This window comes from Typopeltis vanoorti, chromosome 10 (genome assembly GCF_054136105.1).
Source record: "Typopeltis vanoorti isolate ZY-2024b chromosome 10, IOZ_Tvanoo_1.0, whole genome shotgun sequence".
NCBI classification, from domain to species: Eukaryota; Metazoa; Arthropoda; class Arachnida; order Uropygi; family Thelyphonidae; genus Typopeltis; species Typopeltis vanoorti.
The window spans coordinates 137,589,079-137,611,458 of record NC_143558.1 but is presented as its reverse complement, the minus strand read 5'-3'; the positions used below and the strand labels follow the sequence as shown (position 1 = coordinate 137,611,458).

At 35.8% G+C, this 22,380-nt stretch overlaps 1 protein-coding gene across 3 annotated transcripts in view; it reads right to left on the bottom strand.

Moving 5' to 3' along the window:
- lili (LMBR1-like protein lilipod) overlaps window positions 1–22,380 on the bottom strand; it is a 434,111-nt gene that overhangs the window by 131,651 nt on the left and 280,080 nt on the right. For all 3 annotated transcript variants that reach the window (XM_090398849.1, XM_090398851.1, XM_090398850.1), the window contains one exon: window positions 6,216–6,296. In XM_090398849.1, coding sequence (XP_090254975.1) covers window positions 6,216–6,296 — 81 coding nt within the window. The remainder of the gene's footprint in view (window positions 1–6,215; window positions 6,297–22,380) is intronic.

Below are 22,380 nucleotides of genomic sequence, written 5' to 3'. Positions count from 1 at the left end.
GAAACAAACCTTGGCGATTCAATGGCAAGCGTTGAAGAAAACCCTGATTGATTCAGCTATAGAGGCATGTGGTGAAGTTGTCTACAAGGATAGAAAAATTAGAACTCCATGGTGGACACAGGAAGTTAAAGAATCAGTGAAGGAAAAGAAGAAAGCATATCAAAAGTTCCTGGCAAATAAGTCAGCTTGTGCTCTTAGAGAATACAGAGACAAATGTAAGAAAGCTAAACACTGTGTAAAACTAGCTAAACAAAAGTCATGGGAGGACTTTGGCAACAATATGGAAAATAAATATCGAGAAGGTGGCAAAATATTCTGGAGGTTGTTGAAGAAGCTTAAGAGTGGATGAAAAAGTGCTGTAAAAGTAGTTAGAGATGATAAAGGTGACATGAAAACGGGAGAAAAAGATATCCTTGAAGTATGGAGTAATTACTTTGAAAAACTGCTAAATGAAACAAGCAGTGATGACAGCACAGCGGTAAAAAACACTGACCAGGCATGCAGTCAGGAATACATATCCATACTTGAAGTAGAAAAAGCCATCAAAGGCTTGAAATGTGGAAAGGCAGCAGGAGTAGATGATATTCGACCAGAAATGCTGAAGTATGGTGGTATAAGTCTTACAGTGGCTGCACTGCATAGTTCAGAAAGTCTGGACAGAGGGACGAATTCCCGATGATTGGAGTAGAGCTCTCATAGTACCCATATATAAAAAGGGAAATAAAACTGAATGTGAGAATTACAGAGGTATTTCCGTACTGAGTGTTCCTAGTAAGATTTATGCAAGTATACTTGAGAAACGGGTGAGAAGAATTGTGGAAGAAAAGCTTGGTGAAGAACAAGCTTGATTTGGGCTAAATAGAGGCTGTCATGATCATATCTTCACTTTACGACAAATAGTCGAGAAAGCATGGGAATACAGCAAAGATCTGTATTTAAGTTTTATCGACTTGGAAAAGGCATATGACAAGGTGCCAAGAAAGAAGCTATTCAATACGCTGCAGTTATATGGTGTCAATAGGGCATTATATCAAGCAATACTTAGTCTTTATTTGAGTTGTAAGTCAGCAGTTAGAATTGAAGGAAGTACAGGAAGATGGTTTAATGTTAAATCTGGTGTGAGACAAGGATGGACGTTATCCCCTCTGTTATTCATTATCTATATGGATCACATTATGAAGGAAAGTGGTATTAAACATGATATCAAAATTGGAGATGTTAATGTCAGCTCTTTGTTTTATGCGGACGATGCTATACTTCTAAATAAATCCGCTACAAGTCTGCAGGATTCTCTGACTAAATTGAATAGCTGTTGTAATAGATATGGTATGAAGGTCAGCAATAAAAAGACAAAGATAATGAAAATAGGCAGAATCATTGAAAATGTCAACTGTGTTGTGAATGGAGAACCTGTGGAACAAGTAAAACATTTCAGCTACTTAGGCAGATTTTACTGAAGATGGTAAGTTAAATATAGAAATAGACAACAGAATCAGCAAAGCTGGTATGGTGGGAAGTCAATTGAATAAATTCATATGGAATAAGAGAGAAATTAGTCAGAATAAATTAGCTGTATACAAGAAATTGTTCAAACCAGTTTTAACCTATGGATCTGAGAGCTGGGTCAGAAGTAAAACACTTGACCAAAGACTAGAGACCACAGATATGAGAGTCCTGAGAAAGATTATAGGCGTGAACAGATGGCATCAAAGGCAATATCATATTAAAAACGACAATATTAGGAAAGAACTTGACATTGTCAGTATCCAGGAATGTGTCAGCAGAGCTAATCTTAGGTGGTATGGTCACTTGAACAGAATGGGCGAAGAAAGATTAGCAAAACAAGTTTTCTCTGCTAGGTTTGCAGCAAAACGACCCAGAGGAAGACCAAGATATAGGTGGATTGATATGGTACAAAGTGCCTTAGACGATAGAAATATAAGATCTGATAATGTTGGAGTCTTGACAAGTAATAGACTGATTTGGAGGAAAATTGTAGATAGGAAGTTAGTAATGATGTAATTTTTTTCATGTAGTACTATCATATCCTGTACACCCCTTGAGGGTACATGGCAGGAATTTGATAATGATTTAGCATGAATAAATTGCTTTGTTTGTCAAATAACTTGCCTGATTCTGCCTGACCAATGCACTTCTCATATTAAGGTCCCACAGGTTTTATCTTTTCATTACTGACAAATAGTAGATTTAAACATTGCTTGACTTAAGAGATAATTTTTAGAGATATTTCCGTGTTGTGCTGGACAGGAAAGATATACAATTCCTCTGCGCGATCTCTGATGGTGTAGTTGTAAATACAAATAAATTTTCAGAGATAGGTGTGAAAAAAAGCCAGCTATTTAGTCAAAGGAATTGGCTCCAGCCAGAGGCAATTCTTAAATTCTAAAATACATACCCGTGAAGTAACATAATCACGGACCTTGAGACCGGGGGGGGGGTGGGGAGTTAAATTGATATACTGAAAGAATTAAAAGTGATAGACTATAAAAAGCAATGAGATTACACTTTGGGTACGACTGTTTATGTTTAAGATAAAAGAAATAAATAACACTGAGATATAACAAAGGAAGTTCAAGAGATATGAAATTTAAATAAGAATTATAAAGTACATATAAAAATAATATATTTTTACAATATTAAAAATAAATCAAGAAACCATCTGAACAATGCGAGTCTCTCAGCACGTTTAAAAATGAAAATTACAGCATACATGCGTGATGTTGAGCAGCAAAAAGCACATTAATTCATACCTAATTGGATGTATGTTATGTTTTTTCAGCATTAATAAATAATATTCCAAAATATCAAGGTTGTTCGATAAGTCCGTGCAAAAATGAAGAAAACATTTTGTGACAAACATTTTTTATTTTTCAACATAGTCTCCTTTGAGGTCTATACACTTAGTCCAACGATGCTAGAGTTTTTTGATCCCATCCATATAGTATGATTTGTCCAACTCTTCAAAATAGGCAGTTGTTTTGGCAATCACCTCATCATTTAATGAAAATCTCTTTCCTGACAGCCACTTTTTTCATGTTTGAAAACAGATAGTAGTCCGAGGGAGCCAAATCTGGAGAATAGGAGGGGAGGAGAAGGACTTCGTAGTGTAAATCGAACAATTTTGCGGTCACAATTGAAGATGAGTTTTCATCCAGTGTCAGCAAAAACACAGCACCCATCTTGTGGATAGTTTTCTCATATGTAAATGTTCATGTAAAATATTATGTACATGGTCATTTGAGATGCCGACAGCTTTAGCAATTTCACGCACCTTCGCTCGTCTATCATCCATCACCATGTCATGGATTTTTTCAATAATTTCTGCAGTAGTGATCTCAACAGGGCATCCAGAACATTCAGCATCACTTGTTCTCATATGGTCACTTTGAAAGTTACTAAACCACTTATAAACCGTTCTAATCAAAGGTGCAGACTCACCGTAATGTTTATCAAGCTTAACTTTGGTTTCCTGAACCATTTTGCCTTTCAAAAAGTAACGTTTAATCACTACACGAAATTCTTTCTCTTCCATTTTTCCCAAATCACGGTACTTGATCAATTGAAATGAACGCCAAACACAGAGTAATAGATCTATCTGACTGAAACTTAGTGTGTGATCCTCCAACAGTTGCCACCAACTAATGATGGCGCTAAGAGATGGTGCCACCTCTTAGACTTTGCATGGACTTATCAAACAGCTCATATACATAATTTTTTAATAAAATGGCTTCCCACACTATTTCATTTCTTAAAAAAACTCCCCTATCTTCCTCCCAGCTTGAGCTGAAGTGCAGTTCTTCAAATTATTTTATTAATATTATTATTAGATCAAAAATGGCTCTCTTCCCTCAAAAAAGGTTGCAGACCCCTGACTTAAGGAACATGTCAAAGTCTGAAGAATTCAGGAATATAGAGAAGGTGAGGAAACACCCACCATCACTTTTCCATAAGGCTGGATATTTTGAGTGAAACACGTTTTGATGTAGGAATGCTGGTCACTGCAACTTTGAAGTCTTATGTAAGAAAATAACACTAGAAATAGAAAACAACCAAATGACGTTTTAACTCAGAGTCTAGCTTACAATGATGTGAAGGTGAAACTATTACATTATCCCATTGGTCATGGATGATAAGTGTGCAGAACATTTGAAATGACCCTTGTAAATGACATCTTGGATTGCTGCATCTTAATTTTATATTACTAAAGTAATATTTGGGGTCAATATGATGAGCGTGACCAGTTCTCTTCCTCCCCCCCACCCCCAACCATAGGTATTGGTAGAATTTTAGTGGCATTCCTACATAAAGGAGATACCTTTATTAGAAGTTTTTCTATTTTATGACACTGCAACAGATGTTATGTTATGTTATGTTATCATCTTGTCAATGCCAATATACAATTAACACAACTTTGGAATAAGTAGTTATTCTTGTGCTTTTAAATCTGCAGATTTTTTATTTTATTTTATTAAAAAAAAATTTAAGAAATAAACTCATGTAAATATCATCAGAATTATATTTTAATTATTCAAAAATCACCAAGAAAATTCAACAGGTGATCTTCAACGAATATTAACAATAAAAATAATCATTATGTACCAGTATATCATATACAGATTATAATATACAGTAGAGCATTCTTGGTATAAATTTACATTTTAAAATTTGTTATGATATAGCCCTAATAGCGTAATACACTGGTGTCCAAAACCTAAGGCTGAACACTATTCATGAAAATTAAAATCACAAATTCAGACGAATTAGCTTTTGCAATTTGTATAACTAACGATTTCGAGTAGAAAGTGGTACACATTCAAATATTTGAATTGCATGAAAAGTGGTCACGTGGTAGAACTCAACAAAAGGCAAAAAGCCGAACTAAGCAAATTGTGTTTGAAAGTGGCTCTTTTTGTGAAGGAATAAAGTTTGCAACTTTATTCCTTCACAAAAGGAGTCGCTTTATCAGGAAAGAATTACTGGAAGGCTTGAAGGCTGCAGAACTACTGATATTGCCAGAGAGTTTTGGAATCTCAGAGTGTTGTATCCAGGCTTTGAGCAGCTTTTCAAACCAATGGAATGTGTTCCAGATATTTGCTAAAAGGTTGGCCTTGCTCTACCATGGAGCCTGAAGAGAGATTTTTTGGTTATAACAGTAAAATGTAATCAATGCACCATGATAGGTCAGCTCCATTCAAGCACTAGTATGTGATATCTTGATAAACTGTGGCAAGACATCTGCAACAAGTAGACCTATATGACCAAAGGCCTGTAAGTCTGCATCCCTTTATCAACAGCTCATTGTAGAGCATGTTTTCATGGTGTTGTATCCATAAAAGTTGGACAAGACACTAATGGAATAATCTACTCTTTACAGATGAGAGTCATTTTAGTATTTCCTCCAATTCTAGACGACACTTGATCTGGCATGAAAATGGTACTGCTTAGCATTGTGAGAATGTTATTGAAAGGGGTAGATATAGCAGTGCTGAGGTCATGGTGGGAGGAGGCATTATGCTTAATGAATGCACCAAGTTACAAGTGCTGGAAAAAGGACTAAGACTGGTGAACAATATTGCAACAAAGTTCTTCAACAACATATTCCATTGTTCTGTGGTGCTGTAGCTGACAAATTCATTTTTATGGATGACAATGCCACACACATCATACATGAGTAGTGGAGATACTTCTGGAGACTGAGAATATTAATTGATCGAGTGGCTAGCACACTCCCCAGATCTCAACTGCAGAGAACACGTTTGGTATGAATTAGTGGGGCTCACTGCTGCTCAAAATTCCCCTCCAGAAAATTCTGCAGTCATTTGGCTGAATGATTTGGTGCTAAACATGGCACGATGTTGTGAGAGCTGCACTGCAGTTCAGGGCGGATATTCTATACTGAAATGTCTCTATGCATAGTTTTCTGTACGCACTATACATTAATTCCTTAACTACATCCTCCTTAGGAAATAGTAATTTTTGCTAAAAACATATCACAATTTAATTTGTACAAAATTTATAATACATTTTATGGGTAATATAATTTATTAGTATTCTGCCAATAAATTTATGTGCATATTTCGCTGTAGTCATGAAAATTTTTTCATATACAGTTAAAAATATAGTTCATCCTTAGCTTTTGGACACCAGTGTACTTTGACATTTAAAAACAAGAAGGCAGTTCTATAGTAACTAACCTAATTCTTTACGCTCCATTTTAACTTCTTCAAGATGCTGCAAATTTCTTGTTCCATTCTGCATATCAGAATTCACTAGAGCTATTAAAATTTAGAATATACAAGATTACTATATGATGGAGAAGTGTAGACAACTGCAACTTATCAGAATAGTGGTTCTTAAATTGGGAAAGGGAGTCCAGAGAATAGAGAAGTATGAAAAATTTCTGACCAAAAATCAGCTTGACCTGATAAACTTGAACATATTTTATGCAATGAATTATTGCTTGTCCATAACATGACATATGCTTGTCAGCTGTGAATTATGCAACAAATCTATAATGATTAGAATTAAGAGAATAAGCCCAAACAAGTCAGCTCATGAGTTCATACATATTCAACTCAAGTGTGCAGAATGTTTAGCAATAATCATATAATATTCTTTAAAAAATAAATAAAATAAAAAAGAAATTGAGAGTAAAAGCAATCTTTAGTATGCTTTTTCTATCTAAAATCAGTACAATGTAAACATTAAATTATCTGGAATGAATTTTTTCAGTATTTTTATTAATCTTATTATTCTCAATAATAAGGTTAACTATGCTTTTCTTTTTTAAATTAAAATTTTATTAAAATTTAGAATATACAGGATTACTATATGATGGAGAAGTGTAGACAACTGCAACTTATCACAATAGTTGTTCTTAAATTGGGAAAGGGAGTCCAGAGAATAGGGACGTATGAAAAATTTTTATGAAAAAGTATGAAAAAATTCTACAAGAGTTTATACTCTATTTTATATTTATACGCAATTTTTTTCTTATTTCTCCATCCTCTTTATTTTACATGGTTGACAGAAGTATATTAAAATGAAGATAACAAAAAGTAATCTGCCAAAAGCAGTACAGTCACTTAAATAGAATGGAAAACAAAAGACTGGGAAAAGCATTTAAAGTAGAAATAGCATGAAAAAGATCAGGAGAAAAATGAAAATATAAATGAAGTCTTCAGACTGCCTTACAAGACAGTGAAGTAAGGGCTAACCAAAGTACCTAATAAATAAAGACCAACTAGAAAGAAAAGTGTTCAGAATTGATAGAAACTTTTTAATGGCTTTCATTGGACTATCATAATATCCTATATTCCCTTGAGTGATATATGCTATAATATTATAGAAGACAAAAAAAAAAAAAAAAGAAAAGAAAATTTATAAAGATTTTGATTATTAAGAAATGCTGGAGAAGCAGAAATGAATTAAAGACTGGGTGTAGGAAAAAAAAAAAAAAAAAGAACTTCTGCATTAGAATTATCAAATTGAGTATTATTTTATATAACTATTAATCTTTTGAAAACTTGGTCCTTTAACTTTAAATTCTTAATCCATGTATTAGTATAGTACAATGGCTTACTTCCTTTTTTTCTTAAATGCTTTACCGTGTATGACACAGAGAAAGAGTTCTTTAATTTAAAAAGTGAACTCTTGGTAATACCACTACAATGAATATATATAACAATCTACAAAAAATAAATAAAATAATTAAAAAGTCACCTAAAATTCAGTAACGCTATACAAAAGAAATTTGCTATAGCAAGCTGTCTACTATAATGTAATTGTTCCTTTGGTCTTTACAAGTTTGCTATACAGAAAATTAACTCCAACTGAATAAAATACAAAATGGCAATTAAGGATGAGTAAACCAACAAGCCCAAGAAGTAAACTGTAATGCTAATGGACATGCAAAGCAAAATACATAGCCTCTTCCTGCAAACTGAAGATTACTCAGCAAGTTTCATAAGGAGGCAATGGGGTTGTTTTTCATCCCACAAAGTAGTAGGAAAACAAACCAAATAACATAGACAATAAAACAAATAATCTAATAGTGAATATTAGATATAGCGAGGAAAAAAAACAGCAAGAAAGAAAGCCATCTGTCCAATACCATAGCAATCTCATGTCAAAAAATTATGCCAAGTAAGCAAAACTTAAATACACTAATAAAAGATATACGGGAATAGTCTGAAAAGTTCTTGGCCTCAACCATAGATGTCAACACTATCGCCAAGATTTTTTTTTTTCTAAGTTGGTACATCTGTCATAAGCATCCATGTGAAACTGCAAGTCATTCTATCAAGTAGTTTGTTTCATACAGCTGTCTTGAAGCAAAAGTGTTATCTGTATCCCTTGAAATAAATAAAACAGAGTATTGTGTGGTTATAAAATTCTTTGGAAAAGAAGGTTTAACGCCAAAAGAAATTCATTCGAAGTTCATAAAAGTTAATGGGCACTCTTCTCCTTCGTTTTTGACAATTAAGAAATGGGCTGCTGAGTTTAAACATGGCCATACCAGCTTTGAAGATGATCCACGTGAAGGACGTCGGAAAAGTGTAACAACATCAGAAATCGTTAATCAAGTGCACGACATAGTATTGGATGACCAGCGAATCAAAGTGTGTGAAATTGCTGAGACTATAGGCATTTCAAAAGAACGTGTAGGATATATTTTGCATGAAGAACTGCGAATGAAAAAGCTTTGCACAAGATGGGTGCCACACTTGCTCACAGCAGATCAAAAACGCACTCACATGAAAATCTCTGAACAGTGCTTGAAGCATTTTAACAAGAATAAAACTGATTTTGTGCATCCATTTATTACTATGGATGTGACTTGGATTCACCATTACACACCAGAATCCAAACAGCAGTCAAAACAGTAGACAGAAACTGGTGTTGAGTACCAAAGAAGACAAAGTTGGTTCCATCAGCAGGAAAGGTCATGGCATTGGTGTTTTCGGATGCTAAAGGCATTTTATTTATTAATTATCTTGAAAAGGGTAAAACGATGACTGGGAAATATTATTACGACCTTTTAACATACTAAACAAAAAAATTTGTGAGAAAAGACCCGGTTTGCAGAAGGAAAAATCTTTCATCAGAACAATGCACCTGGCCCACAAAAGGTGTTTTGGCAATGGGAAAATTAAGGGATCTGCATTATGAATTGTTGGAACATCCACCTATTCCCCAGACATCGGCTCCCTCAGACATCTATCTCTTCCCAAAACTAAAACTCTTCCTCGCTGGTCAGAGTTTTTCTTCGAATCAAGAGGTTATTGCAGCTGCAGAGGGGTATTTTGCAGATCTTACTGAGAACCACTACAGGGATGGGATAATGGAGCTGGAATAAATGTATTAGTCTTAAGGGAGATTATGTTGAAAAATAAAAATAATTTTGAAATTATAAATTTGTTTTCTCATTGTTAGGCAGAGAACTTTCCGATCACCCTCGTGTATATATATATATATATATATATATATATATATATATATATGTAGAAAGTTTTTTACATTGGGTATAATATATGTTAAAGATGACAAGCTATTTTAAACCTGGTTTTACTCCATTTCCCAAGTAAGCAAACAGACAAACAAGTCAAGTTTGCACATGCACATATTGCAAGTCTAGCTGACCCACAAAGTAGTGCAAGGTAAAATACTTATAAGCTCTGTATTACTTAAATCTTGGTATTCCTAAGCCTGGCTCCCACTGATGAGACCTCAATAAAGGTCAAAACCAGTCTGGGTAGTGGACCCTTGCCTTTAATACATAGCATCATACATCTCCTTTACCACGAGTTGCCTTGACTTGCACTACTTTGCGGATCAGCTAGACTTGCAATACATGCAGGCGCAAACTTGACTTGTTTGTCTGTTTGCTTACTTGGGAAATGGAGTAAAACCAGGTTTAAAATATCTTGGCATCTTTAACATATATATATATATATATATATATATATATATATATATGAGCTTCTAGGCAGATTCCATATCTTAAGTAGCAAACCAAGGGAATTCACATGCAAAAGTTATGGTGTCTCTGGGTAAACTTCAAAGTTTCTGAGTGCCTGCGTAGCACAATTGAAAGTATGATGGTACTGGGGAGAAAAAATCTTGAGAGTTGTAGAGTAGGTGTCCACCCTCGATGAGTCTTTGAACTTCTAGGAAGTGTCACAAAATAATAAATATCTTATCTGGCTATAATCAGTGGATTGATAATATCATAACAATATACAATTTACTATAAAGTATTATCGGAATGAAGCTTTTAAGGCTCTTTATTCCAATCATTTATGTATGCACCTACCGAGAATTCATTTATGAATGAAATAGTTTTCTGACAAGAGATTGTTATGGTACTGAACAGAGGGCTTTTGCCTTTGAGTTTCTGCTTGATCTTTGATGATCATTAGCAGTTCTTAAACAGCTGCCAAGGCCAGGGAAACCTAAAAAAATTTATAAAAGGTGAATATTGAGCTCTTGAGTACTGCATGTCCTTTGAATACTGTAAACTGAGGCAATTCCCATGCTAAAGATTATATTGTCATAAAGTCTCTGGCAAACTATTCAACTTTCGATCTTATCTGGCAATAACATCAATGGATTAATAGTATCCTTATAATATATAATTTATCATGCCAGAGTGAAACCTTTTCAGCTCTTTATTTCTTAAAATGCATATTAATTGCAACAACTGCAATATATGAACACAAACAGGGCAATGTACATCATCACTTATGGAGATCCAAACTGGATCTCGTTTTTGATGAAACCTCCAAAACCAGTAAGAAATATTTCAAAATTCTCAAAAGGATGGCACTATTTTTTTTTTTGACTGATCTGATATACCATGACAGAGAATGCCTGCCAAATCTAGGGCTTAAGGTTTCCTTGCCCATTAATTAATATTAGTCGAAGGTTTCCCAGGGTGAGCTCTGCAGAGCCTTAGTACTCCACAAATAAAATTCAAGGCTCTGCGAATCGTGTTTACAAATATTCACTTATTTTATTTTTTAATTAATGAATCGATGATATGATTTTGCAAGTTGCGTCCATCATACCAGACTTTGAAAAACTCTGCAGTTCAAAACAACAACTGCACTGCAGTCATTAAAATGAACTTAATTTTTTTAAATTTATGGTGCACTAAATTGTAAAATGGTGAGTGTTTATTGATTTCTGCTTTTTTTTCATGTTTATTTTAAAGACTGAGTTGTGAAGGCTCCACAAAAAAAATTTGGTTGCTTTAGGGCTCACTTTAGCAAGAAGTTCGGGAAACTGTGCATTAATCAACTGTTTATAGGGTTCTCCAGATGCTGATAATGTCTGTATCCTGTTTGGATTGTTATTCCTGAAGCTTGATATTCTGTAGTGTAAATATAAACAAACATGTCATTCTCCTAGGGGACTTTTGATGTTCAAAATTTTAAATGTCTTTCCTTTTCCAATTCCACAGGTCAGGTGGAAGTGATGTGGTAATATTTGTTGTTATGCAATGATCTAATGCAAATTATCCAACTAAAATAGCAGTACCAATACTTTTGATCTTCTTCAACCAGTTCTTTTTCCACATATACAATTGAGGTCACCCTCCTCTAGATAGCTCAGACCATAAACTTGGGCATGTTCACTATTCTATAGAATACCCTTCCCTCAGCCATTCTCAACCTCGTGTCCTTTGTTACTACAAAAAGCACCACATGGGATATCTCCAGTTTTTCCTTTCCATGGTCAGACTATTGTTTCCATTCTCCAAATCCAAACTAGTTAGAAAAATTATTCTTGCTAGAATGAAGGCTTTCCCTCACTTCAGTGAAAATTCCCACTTGCCATTTCTGACTTGACCTTCAGTATACTATAAGTATACTTCATGGATTAATGAAACTCCATCTTCATTTCCAGACTGGACTGAATCATGCAACAAAGAAAATCTGACTCTGAAAGGGCTAAATGCAGAAAACTTATGTTTTCTACAAATTGCAGGTCATTTCTTCTAACAGCTTGCAAAGACATTGGAAACAATTTCTGCTCACCAGTACTTCCAACTCCCCCCCCCCACACACACACACTGCAAGCTAGCTGGCATAAATGGAATAATGAACAGTATAGTAAACTACATGCCTAATGTGATCTGTTTCCAACAAGATATCAAAAAGACTCTTCAAATTGAATGTCTGATCATTAACACACCAATCTTGCATTTTCTCTACATTTACATAGTTGCCATATATTCCACAGCACCATCAAACTCAACCCACTGCCTTCACCTTAGTCCTCAAAAATAATGGAATCATGGAATCAGTTAGCCACTTCAATACTTAGAAGTCAACCACTTAATGATACCAGTACTAATTTTATCATTCATGAGATACTTTGGTCTACTATCTGAAAGTCCATTGCCCTTTTTCTCTCTGTCATTCACTATGATGTGTGAACAGAGGAAGCTGTTCAATATCACAGTGAACAGCTTCCTTCCTTCAGACTTCTTCACTAATGCAGGAGTGATCCTGGTGTTTAGGCTTAGGTGTTGATTCTCCAGCATCGTGTTGTTTAAGGAAAAAACAACACAGTCTAAATAATAACTAAAACTATTTATAACTTCTTATATTTTGCCAAAGTTAAATTGGCACCTTCAGGGATTAATACACAGGTATTAAACATATGCACGCAGGCTGTCCTACCTGTTTGGCCATAGTATGAAACCAGCAACTGTATATCAGAGCACCAGGATTACATCCGTTTCCACCACTATGGATGCTCAGGATACCTGGAACAGGATCCATTGGAAAAAAAAAGCCACCTTACTTTGCCGAAACAAATTTCAATTTGAGAGGATTTTCCTCGAATCTGCTACAGCTGTTACTAACTGTCCCATCTTAACAAATATGTTGCCAGGAAAAGTTGGTCGATTGGTAGAGCCTCTGCTGCTAATGGCTCATGCAAAAAGTTAAGTTTGAGCGCGGTTAGTAGTTGGAAGGGGATCAATCGTTAAATGCTGTTGGCACACTCTCCCTCGATGAGTCTTTGGACTCCCTGGAGGTGTTGCATAATAATAATAATTGTATCAAACTGCCTTTCATATGGGAAACCCTTATCAGCAGACAGTCAGCTGAACAGTCAAGAACACCCAACCAAAGCCAATAGGTAGTATTATTATAGGGCTTTAAGTCATTCTGTGTCTCTCCTGTTCCAATCTTTGTTACTGAAATGTGCCTGCATGCACATGTTTAATACCAATGTATTAATGCCTGAAGATGCCGATTTAACTTTGGCAAAATACAGGAAATAATAATAATTAAATATTTTTAGTTATCTAGTCTACACTGTTAATTTCCTTAAACAACATGATAATGCAGTAGTGTCTTAAGATTCTGTCCCTTTAGCCCTCTCTCTCTTTCCTCTGTACATAAATGATTTTTGCTCACTGAACTTGAATGCTATTCATGGTTTGCTGATGACAGCAACTCCATTCTTCCCACTTATTTAACAAACCCTATATTGCAGAACCATTCCAAGATTCAAGTGCCTTAATGACACCAAAAAACAGTCTTACCTTTTTTCTTTTGCAAACAAGATCTCTATTCATTTTTTCAGTATCTTTAATCAAGCACTTATTACTTTTAATTTACCCAGAAACCAGACAAAACCAGTTTTTTTTCCCCTTTGAATGATGCTTATCTTTAGCCTTTCTTGGCACAAACAGATCATATCAACAGTTCCTTGGCATTTAAAAAATTTGACATCCTTTCCCATTTAAGACATTACTTTAACCTGTTCAGTTACTAAATTAGCATCAATCCACTCAACATTAGAAGGTAACAAGTATTTCTCTAAAAGTTTCTGATGCTAGATTTTAGAAGCGGGAAGTTCAGTAAATTAACGACCTCCCCCCCCTCTCTTTCAGTTACCCAGTTTAACTGCTATTTTATGTACATTTTATCCATGTCTTTATCATATGTCTTTTCTACAGTTTTCTACATGGGCACTCTTCTACTAAGCCTGTGGAAACACAAGAAAAATTTATCAATATATTTTTAAAATTCAGTTTAAAACTCCTCCACCTCTCATTCCATGTACCTCTATTCTCTGAAGCAATCTTCATCATGCACCACTTTCAGCTATTTGCAAAGAATATCTATAGGCTTATTCTCTCTTAACCTGCAATGGGGGGGAAGAGAGAGAGACAGCAGCACATCACTAAGAGAAAGATCATTAATAAGTCCGAATTGTCTCTATTGAATGGAAATCAAATTAAGTTGGCTTTAAAGGTGGATGTGCTTTGCATTATGGAAGATACTAAGACAAGTAGTGATGAGAGCTTGGTCCACCTTTACCATGAGTTGTCTCAGTCCTGAAGATACTTCAGGCACAACTTTGTCTGCTTACACTTGGATAAAAGATTAAACTAAATTTATTATAGTCTAACCAAGTGGGAAAAAACTTCCAACATCCTTCTCTAAATCCAGAGTAATTTATCAATAAGGTGAGACACCTTTTGGCAATTCGTATAGGTAAATATGACTACTCTATTGCTTCGACCTTAGTATCACCACCTCTGGGTCTGGCCCCCCACTGACCAGACCTCAATAAAGTTCGAAACTGGTTTGGGTAGTGGCCCTTCCCTTAATGCATAGCATCATACATGTCTGCAAAGAGATGTGCTTTGCATTATGGGAGATACTAAGACAAGCAGTGCTGAGAGCTTGGTCCACCTTTACCACGAGTTGCCTCAGTCCTGAAGTCAGACGCAAACTTTGTTTGCTTACACTTCAATAAAGGATTGAACTAAATTTATTATAACAAAGGTGACCACATTGCCTCTGATTGATAAAAGTGACCATGTGGTCTTGATTTGGGAGATGGAAAACATGAGGAATATTCTGTCAAAAAGGAATATATGTGAAACTACAAAGCAAGTGATTATGATAAGCTTAGGAAGAAGCTGAAATCTGTGCCATGGCATAAAACACTGAAAGGCAAGGATGTTAGTAGAACATGGGATATAGTTAATTGTCATCTAGAGGAAGCAATATTAAATTGTTTACCCGAGGTAAGGAGGGTTAATCATATAGGGGTTACATGGAGGAGTAATATCGTTAAGCATGAGCTGCAGAAGAAGAAAATACTTTTGGGTATATAAAGAGAAAGGTAACCAGCATGGCAAGGAAGGCAAAATTAGATCATGAGAAGAATCTAGTCAAGTAGGCCAAAGGAAATCCCATAGAGTTCTTTTGTTATGTAGCAAGTAAGGGAAAGAATGACTATGGAAGATTAATCTTAATGAGTGATGATGATCACAAGGAGACAGAAGCAGATAAAATAGTTGAGTACTGAGTGACCACTTTGCAAGGGTATATCATCCTAGTGAAGTTACTGCTTTAATATATGTGACAGACACTGATGTGAGAACAGAGGTGGATGAATTGGAGGTTCTTAGGATATTGCAGAATCTCAATGTAAATACAGCTGTGGGATTAGATGGGATATCATCTTTTTGCATATTTTGCAAGAATGTGGAAAGGAATTGGCAGTGCTTCTGACTAGGCTCTAAGTCTCAGCTCTGGTAGAATTCCAAGGGAGTGGAAAGTGGGCAAAATAATTCCCCTGCATAAGGGAGGTTCTAAGACTGCAGTAGCAAATTATAAACCAATCAGTATCTCAGGTGTGGTAGTAAAAGTACTAGAAAAATTGGTCAAAAAGAAAATTCAAGAATGGGTAGATAAAAATATGATACTGCATGGTAGTCAACATGAATTAGTAATTTACTTTTTATAATAGAGTAACTTTACTTCAACTGCATGAATTACAGATTCATATCCATGAACTCCAAATTGCTAGCAAAACAGCTGGCCTAAAGATAAACGTAAAGAAGACCCAAGTTATGTTCAATGGCTATGTCCAACCAAAAATAATACAAATCAATAACAAGGAAATTAAACAAGTAGATCATTATATATACTTAGGACAACAGATATCAATGGAACAAAATATCATTGGCGAAATTAAAAGACGCACAATGCTTGGGTGGAAAGCATTCAGAAAATTATATTCAATATTCAAAAGCCAACCACCGTTAGGCCAGAAGAGAAAAGTTTTTAAACAGTGTATTCTTCCTATATTGACATATGACTGTGAAATGTGGAAACTAAATGCAAAGGAAATTCAAAAATTAAGAACACAATTTAGTATGGAAAGAAGTATGCTTGGTATCACAAGACTGAATCCCAAAAGGAATACATAGATAAGAAACCAAACCAAAGTCTCTGACATCACAGGAACAGTAAAACATCTGCAGTGGCAATGGGCTGGGCATATTGCTCAGACAAGATCAATGATAGACAAAAGAAGTACTTGATCGGATTCCATGAGAAGAAAAACGACCACGATGCTGACCTAAATCACAGTGGATTGATGATATCATCAGATTTGTAGAAGTGGCATGGGAAAGGAGAGCCATGGACAGACAGTTTTGGAGTAATCTTGGAAAGGCCTTCACCCAGCAGTGGATCAACAATGGCTGAATAGAGTAACAGCTGAATCAGATAAAGGAAATGGCTACACAATGATTTTGCAAAAGCAAAATCACTGTGTAGCCATTCACAGAATACCACATGGAACTCTGTTATGCAAATTACAACAAAGTATATGGAGGCGAAAACAGATGCTAGTGGTGTGCCACAAGGTTCAGTGCTGGGACCATTGCTGTTTAATTTGTATATAAATGATATAGAAATTAACCTGAAAGGAAATATTCAGTTGTTTGCTGATGATGCAAAATTAGGTAGAGTAACAGTTAATCAAGGTGATATGGAAAAGCTTACAAGAAGATTTAAATAGGCTGTCAGCATGGACAAAAGATAATGGGCATCAGTTTAATGTGGAAAAATGTAAAGTTATATGCATTTTGGAAAAAATAAATTACAAGGCATGCATCGCATTGAGTTCCCGGGTTGGTTGTTCTCTGGCACAGGCAAGCGTGTTTTTTCTCCTGGAAATTAGGGTGTTTCATCCCATGAACTCAAGAAAATTGACGGCAGAACCCACATTAATTCAGACAGTAACATATCCTGTTAGGGTTAGGTACTAAGAGATGGCAGCACTTGCTTGCCAGTCTCTTCATCGGTGGCAGCTTATAATTAGTGGTAGTCACGGGCCAGCTATCTCTGATTGGCTACCAGTGGAGACTGAACTGCCCACTCAGTTTCCAAAAGCTAGATAGGGTTAAAAGGCCTCGCTACTCCACATAAGGGAAAATAAAAAGGCATTGACGGCACTGTACTCCAGTAAATAGATGAAGCTAGAGATTTAGAGGTGGTGGTAGACAGATAGTTGAAGATCAGAGGACATGTTACTAAGGTTGCCCATAAGATTACTTGGCTATTGAAGAACAGATTAGCATGAAGAGATAAGGAAGTTGTTATTCCTCTTTATAAGGCCTCGATATGCCAACATCTTTGTGTTGGCATATCGAGGATTATTGTGCTCAAGTCTAGTACCCTGGATTTCTTGGGAATGAGAAAGCAGTGGAGAGAATTCAGAGGCAAGTGACCAAGATGGTGAGTGGCCTGTGGTGTGTGGATTGCAGAAGTTGGTTGATAGGAGAAAAAGAGGGGATATGATAGAAATATTTAAGTTGCTTAAAGGGTTTTATAGGATAGACACAGGGGAAATGTTTCAGCACATTGCTAGAGGGATCAGAACAAAGGGGGGGAACATCACTGGAAGTTAAATAAAGGTGTGGTTAGTAGGGGGTGTGAGGACTGGATTTTTTGCTTGGAGTTGTGAATGAATGGAACAGGTTGCCAGAATCAGTTGTGAGTGCTTTGTCTGTTAATGGGTTCAAGAGATATAATAAATTGTGTGGATGGATTGGATCTCTCACAATGCATCTTCTGACTCCGATTGAGGTAGCTGTATAGTAATAATACAGGTGGCCCTATGATAACACTCATTGATTTTTTTTAGATTTTTCATACTTTTCATCCTATACAGGATGAAAATTATGAATCTGTTTTTAAAGCACTGGTGAAGAAGTTTATGTCATTGCATGGTATGCCTCAACAATTATGACCGATGGAGCTAGAAGCATGATTTTTCTAGCCAGTGATGTGTAATTAAAACTGACAAACTTATTCTTCAGAGCTAGAGTTGGGAAAGAAATACCAATACTAATTTCCGTAACAATTTCATTAATATCAGTCACTTTCCCATTAACCACACTACCGGCCAGGACGTATATATACGTCCATGTTTCCATGGATGCGAAGTGCATATTAAAATTGTAATACCATTGATATTACATTGAAATTTATGATGGATACGAAGCTTTTGAGGGTGCGTATTTGATCTTTAATGGCCGGTAAAGTGGTTAAGTTAATATTAGCTCAGTGGGATGAGGTGCTTCCCAGCATTGCTAGAAATGCATGGCATTCCTTATACTGCAACAGATTAATAAAAATCCTATTACCTACAGACAGGATGATCTGAATTTACCAATATAAATTTCATGAACACTTTTGTAAATTAGATACAGTGGGGGGGGGGGGGGGATCTAGAAAGTTCTGATCAACACCTAAAACAAAAATGTTTTTTCAGAAAATATCCTTTCTATTAGGATATATTCCAGATTCCTCTTATATACAAACAAGGTGTCACGTAAATAAATTATTTGGTAGATCAACTAGAAAGAACACTGAAGGTTCTCTGGCAATATCTGGCACTCAAGGATGGTGATTACTGAAACTAGAAGGCATGCATTTATACGTAACAGCTGCACATGTGAGTCAAACGAAACTTATTCATCTGTGTTGTAGCTATTATAGTTATCAGTCATCTTTCACTTGTTAATTACCAAATACAGTACACTGAGATGTAGTACAATGTACAGATAATCTCTGAAAAGAATTAAAACATGATCAACCCATCATACCAAGGTTATATAATTACAATTACATGTAATTATACAACTTTGACAAGAAATCAAAGAGTCTGCAGAGGCTCAGTTGGTTTTGATGGCATCCTTTGGATGGAAAGAGCCAGTTAAAATCCTGTGTAGGACTTAAGAACCTAATTTTGTTTTATTAGGGCTTTTCAAATGGAAGCAAGTTAGCCAGTTTCATATGGAGATCGCAGGGTTTACATCTTGGGAAAATCTTGGAAAAACAGATAAACCAACCAAAGGAACACACACAACTGACAGAAGACTATGCAGACAGGAAAAATTGCCTATCAGAGCAGTAATTAGTTTCAAAGAAACCAAGTTACATAGATATGATAGGTCATTGAGACTAACATTAAAGGGGAAAATCAAATGACAAGAAATCAGTGGCAGCAGGAGATCAAATCTGTCACGTTACCTTTCAGTGGACAATGATGAAGTGATTTAGAAGAATAAAGTGAAGGCTCAAGAAAATTATGGGGTCAGAGCAGTATGGCAGGAGAACACTTGATGTTCTGTATATAATCACAGTGCAGCACAGCAAGGAGTTTGTTGGCCTCATCAGCAACACTGTTTTGGGAATCTATGCATATGATAAAAGGACAAATCATCATTATTTATTTAGATGGGTACTCTATGGAGTCTAACGACTCATTGTGGGAGACCCACACTATCCATTAACACAATGTCTATCATACATCTCCATACTTAAACTTATTCACTGTTGGGGCACTCAAAACCACCTCTGGCAGTCCATTCCACTCATTCACCATTCTCCAAGTAAAGAACCTAATTTGACAGACCCTTACTAACCACAGACAACTTCCAAGTGTGGCTTGGAAGTTGGAAGTTCCTTGAAAAACAAGGAACTTGGAAGTTCCTTGTTTTTCCTCTATTCTCCATGCATTGAAAAATTTCTTTTGTGTCAATGTTATAGAATCCCTTTAGTAACTAATAAGTTTCAATCAATTCCCCTCAGCTTAACTCTGTAACCCACACACACACTCTCAATCTATCCTCATAGGGTACATTCCACAGACCTGTCATGAGCTTGGTCACTTGTCTCTGAATCCTTCTACCAACTCCCAGTCCTCTAGAAATGCAGGTGACCAAATCTATGCACAGTAATCAACTTGTGGGCAAATCATAGCCTTATAAAGAGGAATAATAACCTCCCTATCTTTATTGGTTAATGTGTTTTTCAACATATAACAACTCACGTATTTTGCCAACTCTTGCAATATGTTGCCTGAATTTCAAATCTCTATCCACCATTACCCCCAGATCCTTAGCCTCATCAATTTCCTGTAATCCAGTAGCATCAATATGATACAAGGTATGTAATTTTCATCTCATACTTTACATTCTGCAACATTAAACAGACAACCATTGTCCATACAGCCAATTTATTTAAATCATCCTGCATGATATCTCATCATCAAATTCCTGCCATGTACCCTCAAGGGGTGTACAGGATATGACAGTACTACATGAAAAAATTACATCATTACTAACTTCCTATCAACAATTTTCCTCCAAATCAGTCTGTTACTTGTCAAGACTCCAACATTATCAGATCTTATATTTCTATCATCTAAGGCACTTTGTACCGTATCAATCCACCTATATCTTGGTCTTCCTCTGGGTCGTTTTCCTGCCAACCTGGCAGAGAATAATTGTTTGGCTAATCTTTCCTCTCCCATTCTGAGATTAGCTCTGCTAACGCATTCCTGGATGCTGACAATGTCAAGTTCTTTCCTAATATCCTCATTTTTAATATGATATTGCCATTGATGCCATCTGTTCACCCCTCGAATCTTTCTCAGGACTCTCATATCTGCAGTCTCTAGTTTTTGGTCAAGTGTTTTACTTCTGACCCAGCTCTCAGATCCATAAGTTAAAACTGGTTTGAACACTGTCTTGTATACAGCTAATTTAGTGTTCCGACTAATTTCTTTCTTATTCCATATGAATTTATTCAATTGACTTCCCACCATACCAGCTTTGCTGATTCTGTTGTCTATTTCTATATTTAATTTACCATCTTCAGTAAAAATCGTGCCTAAGTAGCTGAAATGTTTTACTTGTTCCACAGGTTCTCAATTCACAACACAGTTGACATTTTCAATGATTGTGCCTTTCATTGTCTTTGTCTTTTTATTGCTGACCCTCATACCATATCTATTACAACAGTTATTCAATTTAGTCAGAGAATCGTGCAGACTTGTAGCAGATTTATTTAGAAGTATAGCATCGTCCATATAAAGCAAAGAGCTGACATTAACATCTCTAATTTTGATATCATGTTTAATACCACATTCCTTCATAATGTGATCCATATAGATAATGAATAACAGAGGAGATAATGTACATCCTTTAACATTAAACCATCTTCCTGTACTTCCTTCAATTCTAACTGCTGACTTACAACTCAAATAAAGACTAAGTATTGCTTGATATAATGCCCCATTGACACCATATAACTGCAGCGTATTGAATAGCTTCTCTCTTGGCACCTTGTCATATGCCTTTTCCAAGTCGATAAAACTTAAATACAGATCTTTGCTGTATTCCCATGCTTTCTCGACTATTTGTCGTAAAGTGAAGATCTGATCCTGACAGCCTCTATTTGGCCTGAATCCAGCTTTTTCTTCACCAAGCTTTTCTTCCACAATTCTTCTCAACCGTTTCTCAAGTATACTTGCATAGATCTTGCCAGGAACACTCTTTAGGGAAATACCTCTGTAATTCTCACATTCAGTTTTATTTCCCTTTTTATATATGGGTACTATGAGAGCTCTACTCCAATCATCGGGAATTCGTCCCTCTGTCCAGGCTTTCTGAACTATGCAGTGCAGCCACTGTAAGACTTTTATACCACCATACTTCAGCATTTCTGGTCGAATATCATCTACTCCTGCTGCCTTTCCACATTTCAAGCCTTTGATGGCTTTTTCTACTTCAAGTATGGATATGTATTCCGGACTGCATGCCTGGTCAGTGTTTTTTATCACTGTGCTGTCATCACTGCTTGTTCCATTTAGCAGTTTTTCAAAGTAATTACTCCATACTTCAAGGATATCTTTTTCTCCTGTTTTCATGTCACCTTTATCATCTCTAACTCCTTTTACAGCACTCTTTCCTCCATTCCTAAGCTTCTTCAACAACCTCCAGAATATTTTGCCACCTTCTTGATATTTATTTTCTATATTCTTGCCAAAGTCCTCCCATGACTTTTGTTTAGCTAGTTTTACACACTGTTTAGCTTTCTTACATTTGTTTCTGTATTCTGTAAGAGTAAAAGCTGACTTATTTGTCAGCTTTTACTCTTACTCTTACTTTTACTCTTACCAGGAACTTTTGATATGCTTCTTCTTTTCCTTCACTGCCTCTTTAACTTCCTGTATCCACCA